Below are 21,402 nucleotides of genomic sequence, written 5' to 3'. Positions count from 1 at the left end.
TATCTGAAATGATATTATTTTGCATATAACCAGCAACTCTAAAATTCACACCAAAATATTGCTTAGCTTCATTATTATATATCTCTTTTTTATATACAATTTATTATCATGTAAATACTGAAAAATGTTACTGACAGTTATTCTAGTGTGGATATATTTTGTTTGAAATTTTTATGTCAATATTTGTTGGTGTTCCTACTCAAAATGTATGATTTATCATTCGATCAAGCTATAAAGTCATCTGAAATTATTCACATTTTTTCTGTTTTACCTTGAAATTGCCATTTGCGTATTGGCTAAATCTGAGAAAAGGTGGAAGAGATAGTGCAAGCACATCCCAAGCTTTTTAAAGACCATTACTATATTAAACCATCTGGAAATTGTGATCTTTCAAAAATGAGTGATCCTCATCACGAATTCAAGGGGAAGAACGTGCTCATAGAAAAAGAAGATGCTTCCAAGGTGGCATCAAAGTTGGGCATGGCTGTAGAGGAGTACTTGAATGTCCTTGGGGCATCCCGTCAGCAGCTCTTTGATGCAAGATTGAGACGACTGCATCCTCATTTGGATGATAAGGTGCTTTTTATGCTATTCAAGGAAGAGTAACACTTCACTTTTGTAGTTTCTCTCCCTCTCTCATCTATTCTTTTAACACGTACTGCTTTCTTAGGTAATAGTTGCGTGGAATGGTCTTGCGATATCTTCATTTGCTAGAGCTTCCAAGATTCTCAAATCTGAGCCAGAAGGAACAAAGTTCTACTTTCCGGTAACAGGGTGTGATGTAAGTGGTGCAGTGGTTTGTTCCGTGAGCAGTCTAAAATCTTGATTAATTTTAATATGTACTATTCTTTTTATAGTGGAAATTCACTTTTTCTGTGTCTGCAACATATGATCTGATCTGGTCAAGATATAATAGAGTAGCTGGGCAGTAGAGATGCATTATCTTTAACCAAGGACTTCTGTTTTGAACTTGTTGTTGTATCAATATCGACTTCTGGGATGGTTCAGTTGAAGTCGGTATTTGACCGACTGTAACATGTGTGCTCAACAGATGGCCACGTTAGTGTTTGAGTTAATGTTTTGTCTTTCACTTGTGTCATAACATGGTGGGGTAAGCCATGTCACGAAGTGTAAACTGACCAGTTTTGTGGTCAAGGAAATGACCACTGTCATTTCTGAGTCTCTTCATGTATGTGTCGTAATGTGGTTGGTCAAACCACATCAACAACCTTGTTAACCGTCTTCGTAAGACGGTAATAGGCGTCAATAAATGTGTGTCATCCCCTGTTATCTAATGATGCGTGCCTGAGCCTAAGTTTGAAAATTTGGGCAGGGTAGGCTGGGTTAGGTCAAGGTTTAGGTCAAAAGGTCAACTCGGATAGACAAGGTCTGGTTTTTTGACAAAGTTCGGTAGAAAACTTAGAATGCCCAAACGACACCACAGAAAAATCTCAAATTTGGAGGGATGATTCTGGACATCTTGGACTAGGTACAATTCAAATTTTAGGGGTAGGTGACACAAAAACTGAAAGATATGATTTTTAGAAGTGGCCGGACAGACAGGATAGGACAAGGACATATTGAGTTTGGGGGACATACACGCCAACTTATAAAATCGATATCTCCATACAGATAGCTCAATAAATTGTGAAATTCGATGAGTAGACACTAGACACCCTAAAGTATATTGGGTCCAATTTGCAGACTCAGATATTTCAAGGTTTGGGCTGGGTGAATTTTAAAAGTCAGACAACTTTTCTGGGTTTTGCCGGATTCATGTTTGGATAGAATGGGTTGAAGAAGACTCTAACTTAGAATTGAGACAAGGGAAGGGCTTTCACGACTCACTGGGCTTAGGTTGACTTTGTTGGGTTCTGCTACAAGGGTTGGTTCAGCTGGGGAAGGTTGGGTGCACCACGACTTGGCATGGGAAGTGGGGTCTGCCGATGACTCGGGTTTGACCATGCTGGATTGAGTTGGGCCTTGGCTGCAGCCTTGGACTAGTTGAGTGAGCTGGATCCACATGGGATCAACACACCAAGATCAGAGAAGGGCCTAGCCCTTGAGAGAGAGAGAGAGAGAGAGAGAGAGAGAGAGAGAGAGAGAGAGAGAGAGAGAGAGAGAGAGAGAGAGAATTCAGAATTTATTCATGATTTTCTTGATGTTAAACCAGAAAATAAGGCCTCTATATATAGGCCAAGGGGGGCACATAATGCCTTCACAAGTTACAAAACATGAAATAAGTAAAAACCTAAATCTAGATAAATCTAAATGGGCTAAGACTAATTCTGGTTAAACCTAAATAGGCTTGGGCTTTTCTTGGTTAATCCCTACTTGGACCAAGCCATTTTTAGAATCTTCTTGTCCAAAATTAGACCTCTCCTTGAACTTCCATTTTCCTTTCTTTGAGAGAGACTCAAATCCCCTTACATGAATTCCTTGACATCTATTTTAAAGTGGGGTGCCACTTGAGTGGGACCCACTAAGTCTTCAAGCTCTATTTCAGGATGGGGCGTCCCATGGTTGGGCCCCGATTGGTCTTTAATGTGACATGTAGGTGATGGCACCCCATGGATGGGGCCCAGAGTTGCTAGTCGGGAAAGCGAAAGCGAGAGCGATAAGCGATTCGGGAAGCGGGAAGCGTGGGATAACTTATAAGCGAACCAAAAACCGTCTTGGAAGCGAGAAGAGAAGCGAATCCGAAGCGAACCGGAAGTGAAAAAAGGAAAAAAAAAGGAAAAACAAGAAGGAAAAAGTAGAAAAAAAGAAAAAAAGAAAAAAAGAAGGGGAAGCGAACTTCCCAAGGACCCACTAAGTCTTCAAGCTCTATTTCAGGAGGCGGCGTCCCATGGTTGGGCCCCGCTTGGTCTTTAATGTGACATGTAGGTGATGGCACACCATGATGGGGCCCAGAGTTGCCAGTCGGGAAAGCGAGAGCGATAAGCAATTCGGGAAGCGGAAGCGGAAGCAGGAAGCGTGGGATGACTTATAAGCGAACCAGAAATCGTCTTGGAAGCGAGAAGAGAAGCGAATCCGAAGCGAACCGGAAGTGAAGAAAGGAAAAACAAGAAGGAAAAGTAGAAAAAAAGAAAAAAGAAGGGGAAGCGAGCTTCCCATTAATTGGGAAGCACACTTCCCCGGGTCCTGTGGTGCACTTGGTCTTTAATGTCACATTTAGGAGGTGGCGCCCCATGGGTGGGCCCAACAACTTCAAGCAATTAGAGATTTAGATTCGAGTCTTTAAAATTGGATCCGCATCATCTAAGTAGGTTGAGTGGTTCGTAATGAATTAGTGAAGCTTGAATTCCTTCAGTGTGTGTGTGGGCGTGGTCATGCATGTCCGCATTTTACGTATGTTAAATAATTTATATTTTTAGTTAGTTATATACTTTGGTATCGGGTATCCATCAAACACGATCCACATAAGTGAATGGAGCATGGAAGCTCTGCCAGATTTTTGCTGTTCATGGGACCCACCACATCCAACAAGTGGTATGAGAGCGCAACCCATTTCCAACTCTTGGAGAACCTCACCTGTGGCTATTAAGGAAAAAATGGACATATGATGTGATATGAGAATGTGCTTTCTTTGTTTGCTTTTAATGTGGTAGCATTCGGTTCTAAGTTTTGTATCTAGTATCTAATTCAAAGGCAATAGCCGGAATGACAGTCATACTATCTACGCCTAAGGTATTGGGGTGAACCCTTCCGAGACTCTCACAGCCTGGCTATTGAAAAGAGAAATTTTAGAAGATATGATATGACCTGATATTGTTGTGTTTGTTTAGCTTCCATCTGTAGCATTCAGTTTCTATCTCCACGTTTTGGATATGTTTGTGTCGATGTCTCACCTTTATCTATTCATTATAACTTTTTTGAAATAATAAAACACCTTCCATTTTAGAAATAAAGGAAATATTTATTTTTTTCCTTTTATTTACTTTAGCTTCTTTTAGCTGCAGTAATAAAGCATTTTTTACATTCATTTGAAAGATTGGCTATTTTTTAATTGATGCTATAAAAATAAGGGTTCTAATAGTGGTCATTCGAGCGATCTGAGAAAATGTCTTGTTATAGTCTATCCTATATTCTTGACTGTATCCCTTGGCTACTAGCCTAGCTTTATATCTTTCTAATGTATCATTATTTATATCCTACAATTTTCCTTCCTTTAGGTAATGTCTGAATTTTTTAAGTTTTTGCCTTTTTTAAGGCTTCTAATTCATCATTCATCGCCTTAATCCATTCTTGATGATTTTTAGTCTCATGGTATGATGTTGGTTCTATACATGAGTGTATGACCATTAGACACGATTTATACCTCAGTTCAAAAGATTCATAGGATACAAATTTACTAGTAGCTTTTGAAATTCTCATGGATTTTCTAATACTAGAAGAATCTACATCTTGATTTTTGGAATATCTTTCTAAAGTACATAGTCGATGGTCTTCAGTACGTCGAGTATATGTTTGTATGTCACTATGAGATAGGTCTATATTATCAAGACCCTCATTTACATTCTGATGCAGCGAAGAAGCTGAAAACTCTCGCTAATAGGTGTCGACGTCGACACTCGTTGATGCGTCGTGAACTTTCGCGTTAATGGGTGCCGACGTGCTGCTGGTTTGTCGCTGGTTGCACTCTTTCACTGCACGACTGTACAATACACGATAACCCAAACAATGATGAAGGCGGGGCAAGCAACGAAGTAAAGAAGACAAAGACTGACAACAAACTGATTCAAAAGGAATAAATACATAAACAAACAACAATAACGTGTTGCTAAAATACCCAAAATAAACAAAGTGAAGAAAGACTGCAAACCTGACGTGAAACAGAAAAGTAATAATGAAACTAATAAATAATAGGGGAGAAAGGAAGTAATGACAAAAAAAAAGGGCCGCTGCAATTTCGTTCTTTTTTTTCTTCTTTTCAATGGACTAATAAAGCATTACAAGGTTCAAAAGGTAAAGAGACTGACAAAGAATGTAAAGAAATAAATGCAAACAACGTGAAAGAAACCTACGGCTGGAGTGAACCTACAGAAAATGACAAAACCCAAGATGAAAAGCAACAGTAGGAATAAACAGACGTGCGGCTAAAAAAAATTAAATGACAGAGATTGTCATATTTCTCATCGACCCCACATGCAACCCTAAGTTGGGTTATTTAAAGGCTTCAGCCGGGTCCGGGTCGCAGGTCCGATTCCCGAACCCGAGACCACTCCTGAGTGCTGCTGGATCTGGGGCATCCCAGCCTGTACTCTCTATGCTCGTGGACGTCCCGGACCTGCTCTGCATCATTCTCCCCTGGTTGGGAAGAAGTCGGCTCTGACGACTTGTCACCACAGTATACATATAAATCAAACACATTGACGATAGGTAACATGTATTGATATTTCTGGACGATTCCAAATTAAAGCCTGTAGATTGCTTTTGAAATTGACCGTTTATACCATCTGCTATGGCACCCCATGGAAGCACAAGCTGGATTTTTGTCCCTCCAGCACGCGGTCTTAAGGGTTTGGCTAGAATCCCAATAATACAATCATGCTTACCAAAAACTGGACCACCTGCTGAAAACTTCACTATATCTGCCTCGAATGCATAGTGGCTTTGCTCACCATCCATAGAGAAATCCCCGTTCAGGATCTTGTTCCCAAAAGCAAACCCAAATGACTTTAAAAGATCGATTATTGCTGGAATGTTCAATGTTCTGTAAAAAGGCCCGTCATTCCCCATTGTCGAAACCATAATAATATTATTTGCCGTCAACTCCCAAACCGTTTCGACCAATGGAAGGTCTAAGTAATTAGGTCCACCAATACACAAATTTAAGACGTCCATATTTGTTGTAATGGCATAATTGAATTCATCAAGAAACCATGATGGATATGACACCATCTGCTGGATGGTCGCGCGACTGACATCCTCACGTAGGCCTGCCTCACTGTAATAACCTCAAATTTTGTAATTTATTTATTTAAATTTATTTGAAAATAACGAGTACTTTTCTAATTTTGGGCCTCGGATCCATTACCGGATCCATAAAAAGAACATGTAAATAACCCACAATGGGGTATTAAAAATATACTTATAATAGTTATAAATAATTAATAGTATAAAAGAAAAAAAACGAAAAGAAAAACCGAGTATTTAAGGTTGGATCCGTGTTTGGATCCAAATGGATCCAACATAGGGATCTAAGATCCATAAAAAAATGGTCTTTATATCCATATTCATAATAAAACTAATAATATAATATATGAATAAAATTTAAATTTTTTTATTATCCGAGGATCCGCAGTTGGATCCATTCGGATCCAACTGATGGATCCACATGGTTGGGGGTCGGGTTACGGGCCTCGGGTCCGGACCCGAGCCGCACCCCCTGTGTAACCCTTTTTAAAGAAAGGGGCAACCCGATAAGGGTTGCCCGTTAGGTCTTCAGCAAAACAGGAAAGGGGGGAAGGGGGGGTTACGCAGGGCGTAACCGACCTCCCCCCATCTCGGCGTGAAGGGGGGAGGGGTCTTGCCCGATAAGAGGGAGTGGAGAGGGGACTCTCTTCACTCGCCTCTCTCTCTTTCCCTCATCTCCCTCGTGTCTCTCTCCCTCTACTCTGTCCCCATCTCTCTCCCTCGGTCTGTGTGGGTGCGCCGGAGGCAGGGAGGTCGCCGGCGAGTTTCTTTTGGCCGCCAGCCACCCCAGGCCACGGCAAGCAACCTCGGTCACGGCGGCCGCGTGGAGCGACACCAGCAACTCGATCTTCGCGTTTCCAGCCTCCGATCGCCGGAAAAGCTCCAAACAGGTACGGTTCTCCTCTGGATCTGGGTGAGGAATCGAACGTGGGTTCGATTCCGTACTTTGATTTGAGATGGGTTCTTGGGAACCCCTTCTTAGGGTTTCTTTTCTCAAGAATCATGGGGGTGAACCGTGTATCACTCCCCTTAGTTTGATTTTCCCGTTTTTTTTAAAGATGAAAAAAAAATTTGGGTATGCCAACGAATCCCACTGATTCTTCTTGGTTTAAATCTTGGTTTCTATTTAGAAATTTAATCTGCTGTCTTAATTTGTGTTGGGAATTATGTTCTTGGATTGGATCTACACTCAGTTACTGAAAGGGGGGGTTTTCGGTTGCTATGGACAAGAAAAAAAAATGAAATGAAACCTATGCTATTTTTGGTCACAGACAGACCTGGTATGTGAGTGAATATACATATTATTTAGGACTTAGTCTCTTGCGCAAGTTACTTCAGTAAAGATAGTCATCCAACTGAATATTTACATTGGTTAGTCATCACACCGGTTGTGTGATAAATCCAGGCACATTGAAGTGGGATAAGAGGTTAATGTGTGTTGAATTCAGGCATACAGGGGCTTGTGAAAACTTGCATGCTTTTACCTTCCTAGAGCATGAAATTTCTGAGATAGTTAAATGAGATAGCCAAACATTGAAGGGTACCATTATATTGGTTAAAACTCAAAAACCACTTGATTTTCTAAGCATAAGATAGATCATTCATAATGATGTACATTGTTTGGTTGATTTTTTTTGTTGTCCTAACCGGATATGAAACCATACATACTATACATTGAAGATGTTCAGAATTTTTAAGTATTTAGTTTGGCCGAATATAAAGCTTTATTATTCAATTGTAACCTGTTTCAACTGCAACCGTTTACTGTCGATATTTCTAAACATGTTACATAAATTGTATTTCCAATGTAACTTATATCTATGGTAGGTTGTACTGTATTCTTTTGATTATTCTGATATTCCTGTACTTGGTTGCTGAACATGTGAAGACTTATCTCATGCACGTGGGGTTCAAGATTAGCAGGCTCTAGTAGGGCTGTAGAGTTCGTTTTCTGTAATACGTCACTAACCGTTTGGGTGGATATGTTCACTGCTCAATCATGTTAACTGAATCCTGCATATTATACTGAAACAGAACCCAGAATGGGGTGAATGAACTGGGCATCAGTGTTGTGTTGTAGAATTAGTAACATGTGAAATATTTGATGTCTATACTAGGATGTTGCTTGTATTTGGGGCCACATTCAGTTACATGTAGTAGCAAGGAGCAACACATATTTGGAAGAGTCAACATTTGGACCGAGAATAGGCCTATGGCCTTTGTAATTACAGTGATGTCCTGTTAAGTATATAACAGAAAATGAAATTCTGTTTTGAATAGTCTGGGTTTATTTATCAAAGGAAACTGTTTAGCTAAGTCTTGGTGAAGGTAGTTGCTTTGGATTCCTGTAATTTGAAATAAATTCCTATATTACCTTTGTTTCAGATTTAATATGTGAGGCTTACTTGTTCCCGTATATGAATTAGCAACAAAATTGATTTCAGTGTTAAGTTCTGTGTTAGTTTTAATTAGTTGTATTGACAGCAACTTATTGGTGTCAAGTTCAAGCACATTTGTTGAGTTTAAGTTACTTATGACTTTAGCAAAATAAATTCTTATTCGAGCTTGCGGTTCAGGAGAACCATGGTGGTGCCATATGAATACGAGTTGTATTCTTATTAGAGAAAATGTGTTGTAATAGAGCAATATATATATATATATATATATAAATATATATATATCTATATATATAAGTACATTTCCTTTCCATTTGTACAAGATATGTATGCGTTTTAAAATTTTTGTCACAGGTTCTCTTAACTTATATACGTAACACTTCCTTTTGGGTAGGCAAGTATTAGCACTCATAATGGTTGGTTCTTTGTTAATCATACTCATCATGATAGGTTGATAGAAATGCTCATGCATGAAAATTTTTGCATGATATTGAAATTGGGTGGTACCCTGCCCAGCCCAGCCGAATGGTGCTGGACTATATTTTTACAAAGGAAAGGATGATAAATGTCATTTCCTTAACTGTCCATGCTTGTGGACAAAGGACAGGTCCATTGAATCCTTGTTCATGTATAGTATGACTCATATGGAAGCTTAGCTTAATACCTTAAGTTTTCAGAATACTAGCTAATCATGTTAGATCTGGCTCTTTGCATACAGGTGAATGAAAATGTGAATAGGCTTAAACTTGATTTGATATGCTTGAGTTGGATATCGTTGTCTAGTTGTTTTCATGGGCATGAGCAATCATGAAAGTAATGTTTTATTGCTTAAATCTACATGCATGGGTGTTCACGTGATATAATAAAAATTATCAAGGAATGACAACATACATTTTGGAATAAATATGTGAATCCTTGCACATGAATCTTTGAAACCGTGCTTGTGAATGTTGTTGTTTTATGTCCATGGTTATATTGGCATATATGGATGTGCATTTGGAAACACTTGTCGTGGAGATTTATGCTTTCACTTGACTGTTATGACTATGGTTCGCATGATTCAATTGTTGGTAAGTCTTCTTGAACATGTACGCTTGATTATTGTGTGAATTGATACATGTACACTCACACACTTAAAGAAACCATGAATTTGGTTAAATATGTGATGTAGGTAAAACACAACAACAACAACAACAACAACTACGCCTTCATCCCAAAACAATTGGGGTCAGCGATATGAACCAAAAAAGAAATTCATTTTGGGTCTTCCACATGAATCCTTTTCCTCCAATCATTTCTATCCAACGCCATGTCCTCGGTGAGGTTCAAAGCATTCATATCCTTTCCTATCATCTCCATCCAAGTCTTCCTAGGCCTACCCCTACCTCTTTTAACTAATATATTTTCCCATTTCTCCAACCTTCTAACTGGAGCATCATTAGGCCTTCGCCGAATATGTCCAAACCACCGTAAACGATTCTCTCGCATCTTATTCTCAATGGGTGCAACACCTACCTTCTTACGTATCTCTTCGTTCCTAATCTTATCTTTTATTGTATTTCCACACATCCATCTAAGCATCCGCATCTCAGCTACACTCATTTTTTGAATATGATGTCTCTTGGCAGCCCAACATTCCGTACCATATAGTAAAGCGGGTCTAATAGTCGTCCTATAAAACTTTCCCTTCAACCGCAATGGCATTCTACGATCGCACAGCACTCCAGTAGCACTTTTCCATTTCATCCACCCAACCTTTATCCTATGATTTACATCTCCATCAATTTCTCCATACTTTTGAATGATGGATCCCAAATATTTGAAATAATCATTCACCGGTATATCTTGCTCACCAAGCTTCACTACACTCCCATCACTACTTCGTTGCTTACTAAACCGACATTCCATATATTCAGTCTTACTCTTACTCAACTTAAAACCTCTAGCTTCCAATGTCTGTCTCCATAATTCTAACTTAGCATTAACCCCAGCTCTAGACTCATCAATCAAAACAATATCATCAGCAAACAACATACACCACGGTACATTTTCTTGAATTGATCTCGTAAGCTCATCCATCACTATCGCAAATAGGAAAGGGCTTAAAGCAGATCCTTGATGTAACCCAACCGTTATCGGAAAATTGGTTGTCACCCCTCCACAAGTGCGGACATTGGTTACTACTCCTTCATACATATCTTTAATTATACTAATGTACTTGAGAGAAACACCTTTCTTCATCATTGTCCACCAGAGAACGTCCCTAGGTACTCTATCGTATGCCTTCTCTAAATCAATAAAAACCATATGCAAATCTTTGTTCCTCTCTCTATATCTTTCAATAAGTTGTCTAAGAAGATGTATAGCTTCCATAGTTGATCTTCCAGGCATAAAACCAAATTGATTCTCCGATATCATGACAACCTTCCTCAACCTAGACTCAATCACCCTCTCCCAAAGTTTCATAGTATGACTCATGAGTTTTATACCACGATAGTTTGTGCAATCTTGTATATCACCCTTATTCTTATATAAAGGCACCAAAGTACTCTTCCTCCACTCATTAGGCATCTTATTTGTTCGCCAAATCAAGTTAAAAAGATTTGTCAACCATTCTAAACCTTTCTCTCCCAAGCATTTCCAAGCCTCGATAGGTATACCATCTGGGCCAACTGCCCTTCTTGATTTCATTTTCTTCAAAGCCTCTGCAATTTCTTTCTTTTGAATCTTGCGCATGAAGTCACGATTTATCTCATGAAAAGGAATGGAGAAGTCTCCAAGATCTTGAGCATAACTATCATTAAATAGCTTATCAAAATAATCTTTCCATCTCTCCTTAATCTCCTCATCTTTGACTAAAACCCTTTGCGTTTCATCTTTGATACATCTAACCATACCCAAATCCTTCGATTTCCTATCTCTCATCTTTGCAAGCCTATAAATATCCTTCTCGCCTTCTTTGGTATCCAACTTGTCATAAACCTCCTTATATACCTTAGCCCTCGCGTTTCGAACAACTTTTTTAGCTTCCTTCTTTGCTATCATATACTTCTCCAAATTCTCATTATCACGACTCTTACTTAGATTTCTATAACACTCTCTTTTAACCTTAATAGCTAATTTGACATCCTCGTTCCACCATGATGTATCCTTACCTAGTGGTGCACCGCCTTTAGATTCACCCAATACCTCCTAAGCTACTTTTCTCATACCACCCGCTATCTTATTCCACATTGATTCTGAATCCTCCTCGAGACACCAATCAACTTCCTTAACTACCTGCTCTACAAACATTCCTTGTTTAGCTCCTTTCAGTGCCCACCACTTAATTCTAGGATCTATCCTATGTCTATCCCTTTTGCGGCATTGTCTAATTCTAAGATCTAAAATTAAGACTCTATGTTGTGTAGCTACACTTTCTCCTGGTATAACCTTACAATCGATGCAACAACCCCTATCTCTCTTTCTAAGTAGGAAAAAATCTATCTGACTCGTATTAACCCCACTTTTAAATGTTACTAGGTGAGACTCCCTCTTCCTAAACCAAGTGTTTGCTAAGATCATATCATAGGACAAACAAAAATCTAAAATCCTTTCTCCACTTTCATTTCTTTCTCCTATACCATAGCCTCCATGGATATTCTCAAATCCATCCCTACTAATGCCTACATGTCCATTAAGGTCACCGCCGATGAAAAGCTTTTCTCCATAAGATGTCTCTTGTACTACTCCATCTAAATCTTCCCAAAATTGATGCTTAATGGAATCATCTAAACCTACTTGAGGTGCATAAACACTAATAATATTAATAATATCCGTACCTAATACTAATTTAATAAGTAAAATTATATCACCCTTCCTACGGACCTCAACTACATTATCTATAAATTGACGACTCATAACAATCCCTACTCCATTCCTATTCCTATTTATTTCTGTATACCAAATCTTATATCCCCAAGGTTCTATCACTTTAGCTTTCTCACCTACCCATTTGGTCTCTTGAAGACATAAAATATCAATATTTCTCCTACACATAACATCTACTAACTCTACCAACTTACCAGTTAAAGACCCTATATTCCAAGTGGCTAACCTAATTTTATGGTCTTGGACTAACTTCTTTACCCCCACCCGTCCAACAAAGTGAGGGAACCCTTGCCTATTTGACACCACACCCGGGCGCCGGTGTGACGCGTCGCTTCTGGGCAACGACCTAGCAACCCTTGCACATTTATCACTGCCTCCGGGCCTAGAGAGTACAGCGCGTCGCTCAGTAGGGAACGCCCCAACGAAATTCTCATATTGGTTCATTTTCATAGGATATGACAAAGTTTTTATGCTGGCTGTCACAGGCCTACCGCAACCCTCCTCCTTTATCCGGGCTTGGGACCGGCAGTGTATAACTACACAGGCGGAGTTACACACATATTGAAAATGCATATGAATGAATTATGACATGCATATGTTTGGGTTTAGATTTGCATGAATATATATGCTGTTTGGCATTTTGGCTTAGTGTTATGAATGAAACACTACTTGGTTTTATTATGTGATGCACTAATGGCCAAATTGGACCATCACCGGCCTGAAGAGCCGTGGGTTTGGTTTTCTTTTAATTATGTTTTTAAATGCATCACTTGGCACATTACTACACTGTTCTAGTGGTGGATACGGGCTGGAGTCCCGAATGGGTCCCTGCAAGGGAGGATGCGGGGTTTTCACTTTACTTTTGCATATGTGTGGCAAACTTAAAGAATGAACTTTAAATAAAAATAATGAATAAGAACAGTGTAATATACATTCTGGGATATCTCATCTGGAGTATGAGAATCTTGGATATCCGGTCTTGGGGAGACTGTGAGGATACAAAAAACTCCGTGTGCGTTGTTGCCCCTGAACCCGATATTGAGGTTCTTCTCCTGGCCACGGTTTTAGGGAGAGCCCGCCACTTTACCCGGGAGTGGTGTGTTAGTCACAGCTGTGAGTTTATGGTACCAAGGAAGTGGCACTTGTGGGCGTGGGGTGTCCCTTGTGTCCCCGACATTAGATGTGGAGGTCTAATGTTCCGATGGATGGTGCTGTTTCCTGATATCGGTCGAGGGCTAAGTTGGAACCCAGTAATAAAATATAAATTGTGTGATAAGCTACCCTGGGAACCTACTTGACCTCGGGGTTTGTACCCGTTTGGTGTATCCGCGGGCCACGGTAATTAAAAAGAGGAACTTAAAGATGTGTGCATCTAATAGGGCATGCATATGGAAAGATGAAACTTAAATGAAAGATAACAGAAGGAATCATGCATTGCACATAATCATGCATTTTTCTGTTATGCATTAGATCATGCATGTTTGAATCATTCTTGATATCATGACATCATTTGGTGGTTGCATACGTTTTACTTTGTGAGATCATGCTGAAAGGTTGGTTATTTAGTTATTGATATGAGACATTGTTGTACTGTTCCTGACTGGTGAGGAAATGCAATTATTGGTAGTTATAGATATTTAAATGTTGCAAATTTTATATCTGCATTCACTCAAATCACTGCATGAAATCTTATTCATGTTCTTTCTCTCACCTGTTTCTTTAGAAGTAGCTGTGCTCAGAATTTCGGTTCTGACACCCTACTTTGTTGGTTTTTCACAGGTAAGGGTGAACAGTGAAGTTGGACATGCATTTGGGGATGGATGAGTTACACTTGGGCTTATCAGCTTCAGTAGAGGATAGATTGACTCTTTCTTTTGTCTTTCAGTTTTTTTAAATTCTGCAATTGTTATTTTACTTTCAGTTGAAGAAAACTTTGTCTTTGAAATTTTATTACTCATTAATAAAAGAGTTTTAGTTGGTTGATATGGATGATAATTGCAACTTCGTTTGTGGTGTGTGGTTATCCAACTGAAATTGGAACTGTAGGGACCCCAGGTCTCTGAGAAGTTTTCCGCAACTCTTAGAAAAAAAAAAAATATTCCGCATTTTTAAAAGGGTATGGATTGGGGTCGTTACACTCACTGTCATTCGATTGCATGTCGGGACCCTACAAGCCCAACCCACCTTGTGGCGCGAGCTCCCCAGTTCGAGGCCACAAGCCCAGGCCTGGGACAGGACCCAGCGTAACACTGTGGTCCTGCAACTCGGGCCCAGTCTGCGATGCAGTCGCAGTGACTCGCTGCCACTGCTGGGGTGCATTCGCACCTTGATGGTTCGGTTGGAGGGTACCTGGACATGGGCGACCCAGGGTTGCTGCTGATTCGAGATGGAGGGAAGGTACCAGATCAGGAGAACTGCCGCAACCTGCATCCCTGTGCAAGGTTTCCTCAACGCCTTCCCGTTGCGTTGTGTTGGAGCGTCATCGGGGCTGGATCGACGACGATAGTATCAACAGGGTTAATCGCGCACACGCCTAACTGATTCAATTGCACTGCATGCACATCCACCTTGAATTCAAGCGCACACATCCGTGCTTCAACCCCATCCATGCGCTTTGACAGACCGGCTACCTCCTTTTCTAGGCATAGCATATCTTTCTGCATCTCCGTCAACTTGTTGAGTAACCGCTTCATGATCTCCTCTCGTGCCTTTCTGCTCATAGGACCATTCCTCGCTTCTTGCTTCATGTTGTTGATGAGGGAGGAGGAGTTGGGCTCTGATACCATTTTGATGCAGCGAAGAAGCTGAAAACTCTTGCTAATGGGTGTCAGCGTCGACACTCGTTGATGCGGCGTGAACTTTCACGTTAATGGGTGCCGACGTGCTGCTGGTTTGTTGCTGGCTGCACTCTTTCACTGCACGACTGACGTGAAACAAAAAAGTAATAATGAAACTAATAAACAATAGGGAAGAAAGGAAGTAATGACAAAAAAAAAGTAAAGGGCTGCTGCAATTTCGTTCTTTTTTTTCTTTTTTTCAATGGACTAATAAAGCATTACAAGGTTCAAAAGGTAAAGAGACTTTTGTAAAGAAATAAATGCAAACAACGTGAAAGAAACCTACGGCTGGAGTGAACCTACAGAAAATGACAAAACCCAAGAAGAAAAACAACAGTAGGAATAAACAAACGTGCGACTAAAAAAATTAAATGACAGAGATTGTTAGTTTTCTCATCGACCCCGCACGCAACCCTAAGTTGGGTTATTTCCTTTTATCATCTCTATGATCTTTTCTTCTTTTGTGACAAAATGACTTGATGTGACCCTATTCATAGCAATGGTAACATATGATTTTGCTACCATTTTTGTATTTATGATCACTTCTTTTATCGCTCATGATCACTTCTTTTAGCACTTTGATTTCTTCCATAGTCAATGGAGTTTCTTCCATTTTTATTTTTCACAAAGTGGGGAGGTTTATAACTCTTAGTGTAGTTACCGGGATTTGACATAGCAAGCACCGATTTTTTCATCCTTTGAGGCAGATGGTTTCTTCAACCTATTTTCTTCTATAGGTAACTCTTCAAGAGTTTCAACTATGGTTGGTACACCTCCTCTATGAAGGAGAGCCAACTTGGTCCCTTCAAATTTGGGTCTAAGACTCTAAGCCCATTAACGAATTGGTAGAAATGCTCCATTCTATTTTGTTTTTCACAGAGTTCTATATATTGGGGACAATGCCATTTTGATTCTAGAAGAGTCAATTCATCCTAAAGGAAAGAGAGTGCATTGTAATATTTCCTAATGCTCATTTCTCCTTGGATCATAGTCCTTACTTTATTTTGCACATTGCATATCTGAGAAATATCCTTGAGACTATACATATCTTTAACATATTTCCATGCATCACTAGCGAAATCAAATTTCGCTAAGCTAGAGCACTTGTGGATGTCCATGAAATAAAATGAGGATCTTCCAAACACGAACTTAGATCCGCACGAGAAGGTGTCTAAAAAGACACTAAAGCATAACCCTTAAAAAAGGGTATAATGGAAAACAAAAGAAATAAAATATTCTTTTATTGATATGAAAAACATCAAATGCTTAAGAAGCATTGGAACTATTTTACAAGAAGGGTTGCACCCCTATATATACAAGTTTGAAAGAGGGAAGAAGAAGAGAGTCTCTCCTTGTAGCCGTTGGAATGGTCCAACGGTTAGAAATGTAACCGTTGGACCATTCCAATGGTTACCTTTCTAGTTAAGTTTCAAGTGGAACTTAACTAGATAAGGTTAGTCTAGTTCTATTAGAACTAGACACTAAAAAATACAAAAATAAATACAGAAAAATAAAATAAAAATACAAAAATATATATAATAAGAATATAAATATTATTATTATATATATATGTTTTACATTTTAACACTCCCCTCAAACTTACGGTACAATGAGCAAAAGTTTGTCTAAGAGGAAGCGAAAACGAGGAGCAGCAAGAGGCTTTGTAAAGAAATCTGCTAGCTGATATTCTGAAAGAACATATGACAGATCAATTGTCCCATGTAGATATTCCTCTCTGACGTAGTGACAATTCATTTCGATGTGTTTGGTGCGTTTGTGAAATGTTCTGTTACTTGCAATGTAGATCGCACTTTTGTTGTCACAACACATTTGTGAAACTTTTGTTCCTTCAGCTCCCATGTCAGCGAGCAGACGCCGGAGCCAAACTACTTCCATGGTCGTGGTTGCCATGACTCTGTATTCAGCTTCGGTGGATGATAGAGAGATCTTCTGCTGCTTTTTGCACCTCCACGAGATTAATGATTCACCTAAGAAGACACAAAAACCAGTGGTTGAGTGTCTGCTATTGGAATCACCTCCTCAATCAGCATCAATATATGCAATTAAATCAAGGGAGGAGGAAGACAAGAAAAATCTCCGTGAAATAGAGGACTGGATATATCTGATAATACGCATGACTGCTCCTATATGAACAGAGGTGAGAGCGTGTTGAAATTGGCTTGCTGTATGAACAACATGTGCTATATCTGGTCTGGTAATGGATCGATAGGAAAGTGCCCCGACAAGCTGTCTGTAAGGGGTAGGATCTGCAAGAAGTTCTCCATCATCAATCTTCATTTTAACATTTATAACTTCTGGAGTGTCTACTCTCTTGTCATCAGTAATACCAGACCTGGAAACAATGTCAAAAGTAAATTTAGTTTGAGACAATAAATATCCTCTAGGAGAATAGGTAACTTCAATGCCTAAAAAATATCTCAATAAGCCTAAATCAATCATTTCAAAGTGAGATTTAAGAAGTGTTTTGATCGTTTCAACTCCTTGTTTATCGCTTCCGGTGATGATCATATCATCCACATAGAGAAGAAGTACAATGATTCCTGCATCAGAATTCTTAATAAACAAAGCAGTGCCAGTTAAACAAAATTGAAAACCAATATCAATCATAACCCGACTAAACCTATCATACCAAACTTTTGGTGCTTGTTTAAGTCCATAAAGGGCTTTGTCCAAACGAAGGACTTTACCCTTAGGAATACTGAGATCTTGAAGGGGTTCCATGTATACTTCTTCAAATAGCTTTCCATTTAGAAATGCATTTTTGACATCCATTTGAAAGATGAACCATTTCTTGATGGAGGCTAAGGCAATTAAGGTTTTGACTGTTGTCATACGAGCCACAAGGGTAAAAGTTTCTTCGTAATCAATGCCATATTCTTGGGCATGCCCTTTGGCTACTAATTGGGCTTTATATCTTTCAAGGGTGCCATCACTGTTGGTTTTAATTTTATAAACCCATCGACATCCTATAGTTTTCTTGCTTCGAGGAAGATCTTGAATAGTTTATGTAGAAGCCTTTTCAAGTGCATCTAATTCAACTTTCATGGCTTCTATCCATTTGACATCATTTTTTGCTTGAAGATATGTAGATGGTTCTTCGTATGAGTGAATTAATGCAATGACAACCCTATACGTAGGTGAGAAGGACTCATATGACACAAACTTTTCTGGAGGCCTCGAGACTCGGGATGACCGTCTAGTTGGAATGTCAGAATATCTTTCAAGTGCACATGGAAGATTAAGCTCTCGTCGCCTGGAATACTGAATACTAGTGTCTCTATGAACTTCTTCATTGTCAACATTATGATCAAGATCAATAATTCCTTGATCATTATCAAAGTTATAGTCAAGATCATATTTATCAGATTTTGATGTCAAATCTAACAAAAAAGAGTACTCAGTGATTTTCTTTGGTTTTTCAAAATCAAAGCTCTCCTTTTCGAGAAATGAAACATTTCTAGACACATAATCTATTATTTTTGAGGTCAAAACACCTATAACATTTTTGATTTTCAACATATCCTAAAAAGGCACAAGGAATCGCACGAGGAGAAGGTTTATCATTTTTGTCGGTAAAAATGAAACACTTGTATCCAAATATTCTCAGTCTAGAGTAATCTGGAGAAACATTCATAAGTTTTTCATTGGGAGTTATATTTTGCAAAAAAGAGGATGGCATCCTATTAATCAGATAGGTGGCAGTTAAGGCAGATTTTGCCCAAAAATCTTTTGGGACTTTATTTGCTATTAATAAAGTCCTAGTGGTTTTCATAATATGACGATGTTTGCGTTTTGCCAACCATTTTGTTGAGGTGTGTATGGACAAGACCTTTGATGTATGATGCCATGCAAATTAAGATAATTTTTAAAATCTGTGGATAAAAATTCTCAACCTGAATCTGTGCAAAAATAGTAATATCATTTTGAAACTTGTTTTTAATCATATTATAAATTGTTTGAAAGTATGAAAATACTTCAGACTTATGTTTAAGAAAGTAAATCCACGTATGTCGGAAAAAATTATCGACAAAAATAACGTAATAAGCAAATCCTCCTTTAGAAATTTCTGGTGTAGTACCCCAAACATCTGAGTGTACTAATTCAAGTGGTCTTGAAGAGATAAAAGTTCTGTTTTGAAATGGTAATCTTTTTATTTTGCCAAGAATACAATCTTTACAATCAAATGATTCAGAGTTACAAAATTTTCTTAGATTTGGAAAATGTTAGATTTTGGCTATATGTGGATGACTAAGTCTTTTATGTCACAGTTTCAACTCAATTTTCTAAATGTTATAGCAAAAGCCATTCTTGGACATTTTCAAAAAATCTATGTAATAGAGTCCTCCTTCTCCATGACCTTCCCTAATCAGCTTTCTTGAACCCAGCAACCATGAGAAGAAAAGGAAATATTACACCCATAATTAGATATTTGAGATACAGATAAAAGATTTAAATTTAATTTGGGAATATGTCTAACTTCTGGGATAGAAAATTTCTTAGTTTTATGATTTTTTTCAAAATTTCCTATTCCTTCTATTTCAAGAGAAGTTCCATCAGCTGTAAAAACTTTTGACACTTGTTTTATTTTTAACACATTCAGATAAACTTTGAATATTTAGGGTCATATGGAAAGAAACACCAGAGTCAATGAGCCAAGGAAAGTTACCTGAATCGGAAAAAGATGAGGCAGCTGTGCCAGTTGAAGCTTTAGATGAAGAGGAAGCTCCTTTGATGTGAGATTGGAGAATCTCCATTAGTTGAGCCATAGAAACTGGTGCATCCTGATCTTTGGGCTCCGATCCAGCAATCACAGCTCTTTTCTCGCTCAACTCCTTAAGCTTGGGACATTGAGGCCTGTAATGTCCAGGTTCATGGCAAATAACCTTTTTCTTGTCATAGTCACCACTTTGTCGGTTAAAATGAGGTCTATAAGATCGTACATGATTCCCCGGTCTAGATACAACTAGAGCGGAATCATCTTCAGTCTTTGGAGTATTCTTCTTGATTCTGTTTTCTTCCATAGTTAATTCCTCTATAGTATCGACAATAGAGAGAACTTTTCTCTGATGAAGAAGGGCCGACTTAGTCGACTCAAATTCCGGTCTTAGACCGTTTACGAATTGATAAAAGTGCTCCATGTCAAGTTGCTTTTGCCGGAGCTCAATGTCCTCGAGACAATTCCATTTTGGCTCTAAAATAGCCAATTCACCCCAAAGTTCCGATAGTTCATTATAGTATTCACGTATAGTTTTGTCACCTTGGGTCATAGATCTCACTCTTTCTTGAAGATTGCACACATGTGCAATATCTTTTAGGGAATACATATTCTTGAGATATTCCCATGCCTTATCGGCATGCTCAAACTTGGCGAGACTAGAGCATATCTTTATGTCAAAGCACTACTAATTAGCCATGACATAATTTTAGCATGCGCTATTCGCCATTCCTTCCAACTTTTTTCAAAGTTGGCTAAGACTTTGTTTTTCTCCTCTTCGGTTAAGAGAACTTCTTTATCACCTTCCATTTTGGTGAGGATAAGTTTAGGTTCCGAATCAGAACCATCTACTATGCCCCATAATCCTTTTCCCCATATGTGGTGCTTCATTATTGAAGCCCACATTACATAATTTGTGTTGTTTAGCTTCATGGGTATGACGGTGATTTTATCTTGATCATTCATCTTTTACAAAGGTGATAAAAGAAGAAAAAAAGAAAGAAAAGAAATAAAGGGGAACAAAGATTAAAAGATAGCAAACACAAGATTTTGATGCAACGAGCCTTCCTCTTTTCTCCTTCCTTCAAAAAGGGACTTCAAAGAACCCAACCAAGGTGATAAAACACGTTTGTAAGCTTGGCACGAAAAACAAGGCAAGAAATTCTCACGACGTAGGATGAACCTTGCTTTGATACCATGAAATGAAATGAGGATCTTCCAAACATGAACTTAGATCCGCACGAGGTGTCTAAAAAGACACTAAAGCATAACCCTTAAAAAAGGGTATAATGAGAAACAAAAGAAATAAAATATTCTTTTATTGATATGAAAAACATCAAATGCTTAAGAAGCATTGGAACTATTTTACAAGAGGGGTTGCACCCCTATATATACAAGTTTGAAAAAGGGAAGAATAGGAGAGCTCTTAAGGAGCTCTCCTTGTAGCCGTTAGAATGGTCCAACGGTTAGAAATGTAACTGTTGGACCATTCCAATGGTTGCCTTTCTAGTTAAGTTCCAAGTGAAACTTAACTAGATAAGGTTAGTCTAGTTCTATTAGAACTAGACACTAAAAAATACAAAAATAAATACAGAAAAATAAAATAAAAATACAAAAAAATATAATAATAATAATATAAATATTA

General features: G+C 38.7%; 1 protein-coding gene across 2 annotated transcripts in view; it reads left to right on the top strand.

Annotated features, from left to right (window-relative positions):
- LOC149846189 (catalytics) overlaps nt 1–21,402 on the top strand; it is a 46,287-nt gene that overhangs the window by 12,783 nt on the left and 12,102 nt on the right. For both annotated transcript variants that reach the window (XM_089996230.1, XM_089996229.1), the window contains exons 10-11: nt 313–576; nt 671–781. In XM_089996230.1, coding sequence (XP_089852356.1) covers nt 313–576; nt 671–781 — 375 coding nt within the window. The remainder of the gene's footprint in view (nt 1–312; nt 577–670; nt 782–21,402) is intronic.

The sequence above is a fragment of the Nuphar pumila genome, chromosome 2, assembly GCF_984573655.1.
Source record: "Nuphar pumila chromosome 2, dmNupPumi1.hap1.1, whole genome shotgun sequence".
NCBI classification, from domain to species: Eukaryota; Viridiplantae; Streptophyta; class Magnoliopsida; order Nymphaeales; family Nymphaeaceae; genus Nuphar; species Nuphar pumila.
The sequence above is the reverse complement of the archived record's forward strand: the minus strand, read 5'-3'. Positions and strand labels throughout refer to the sequence as shown.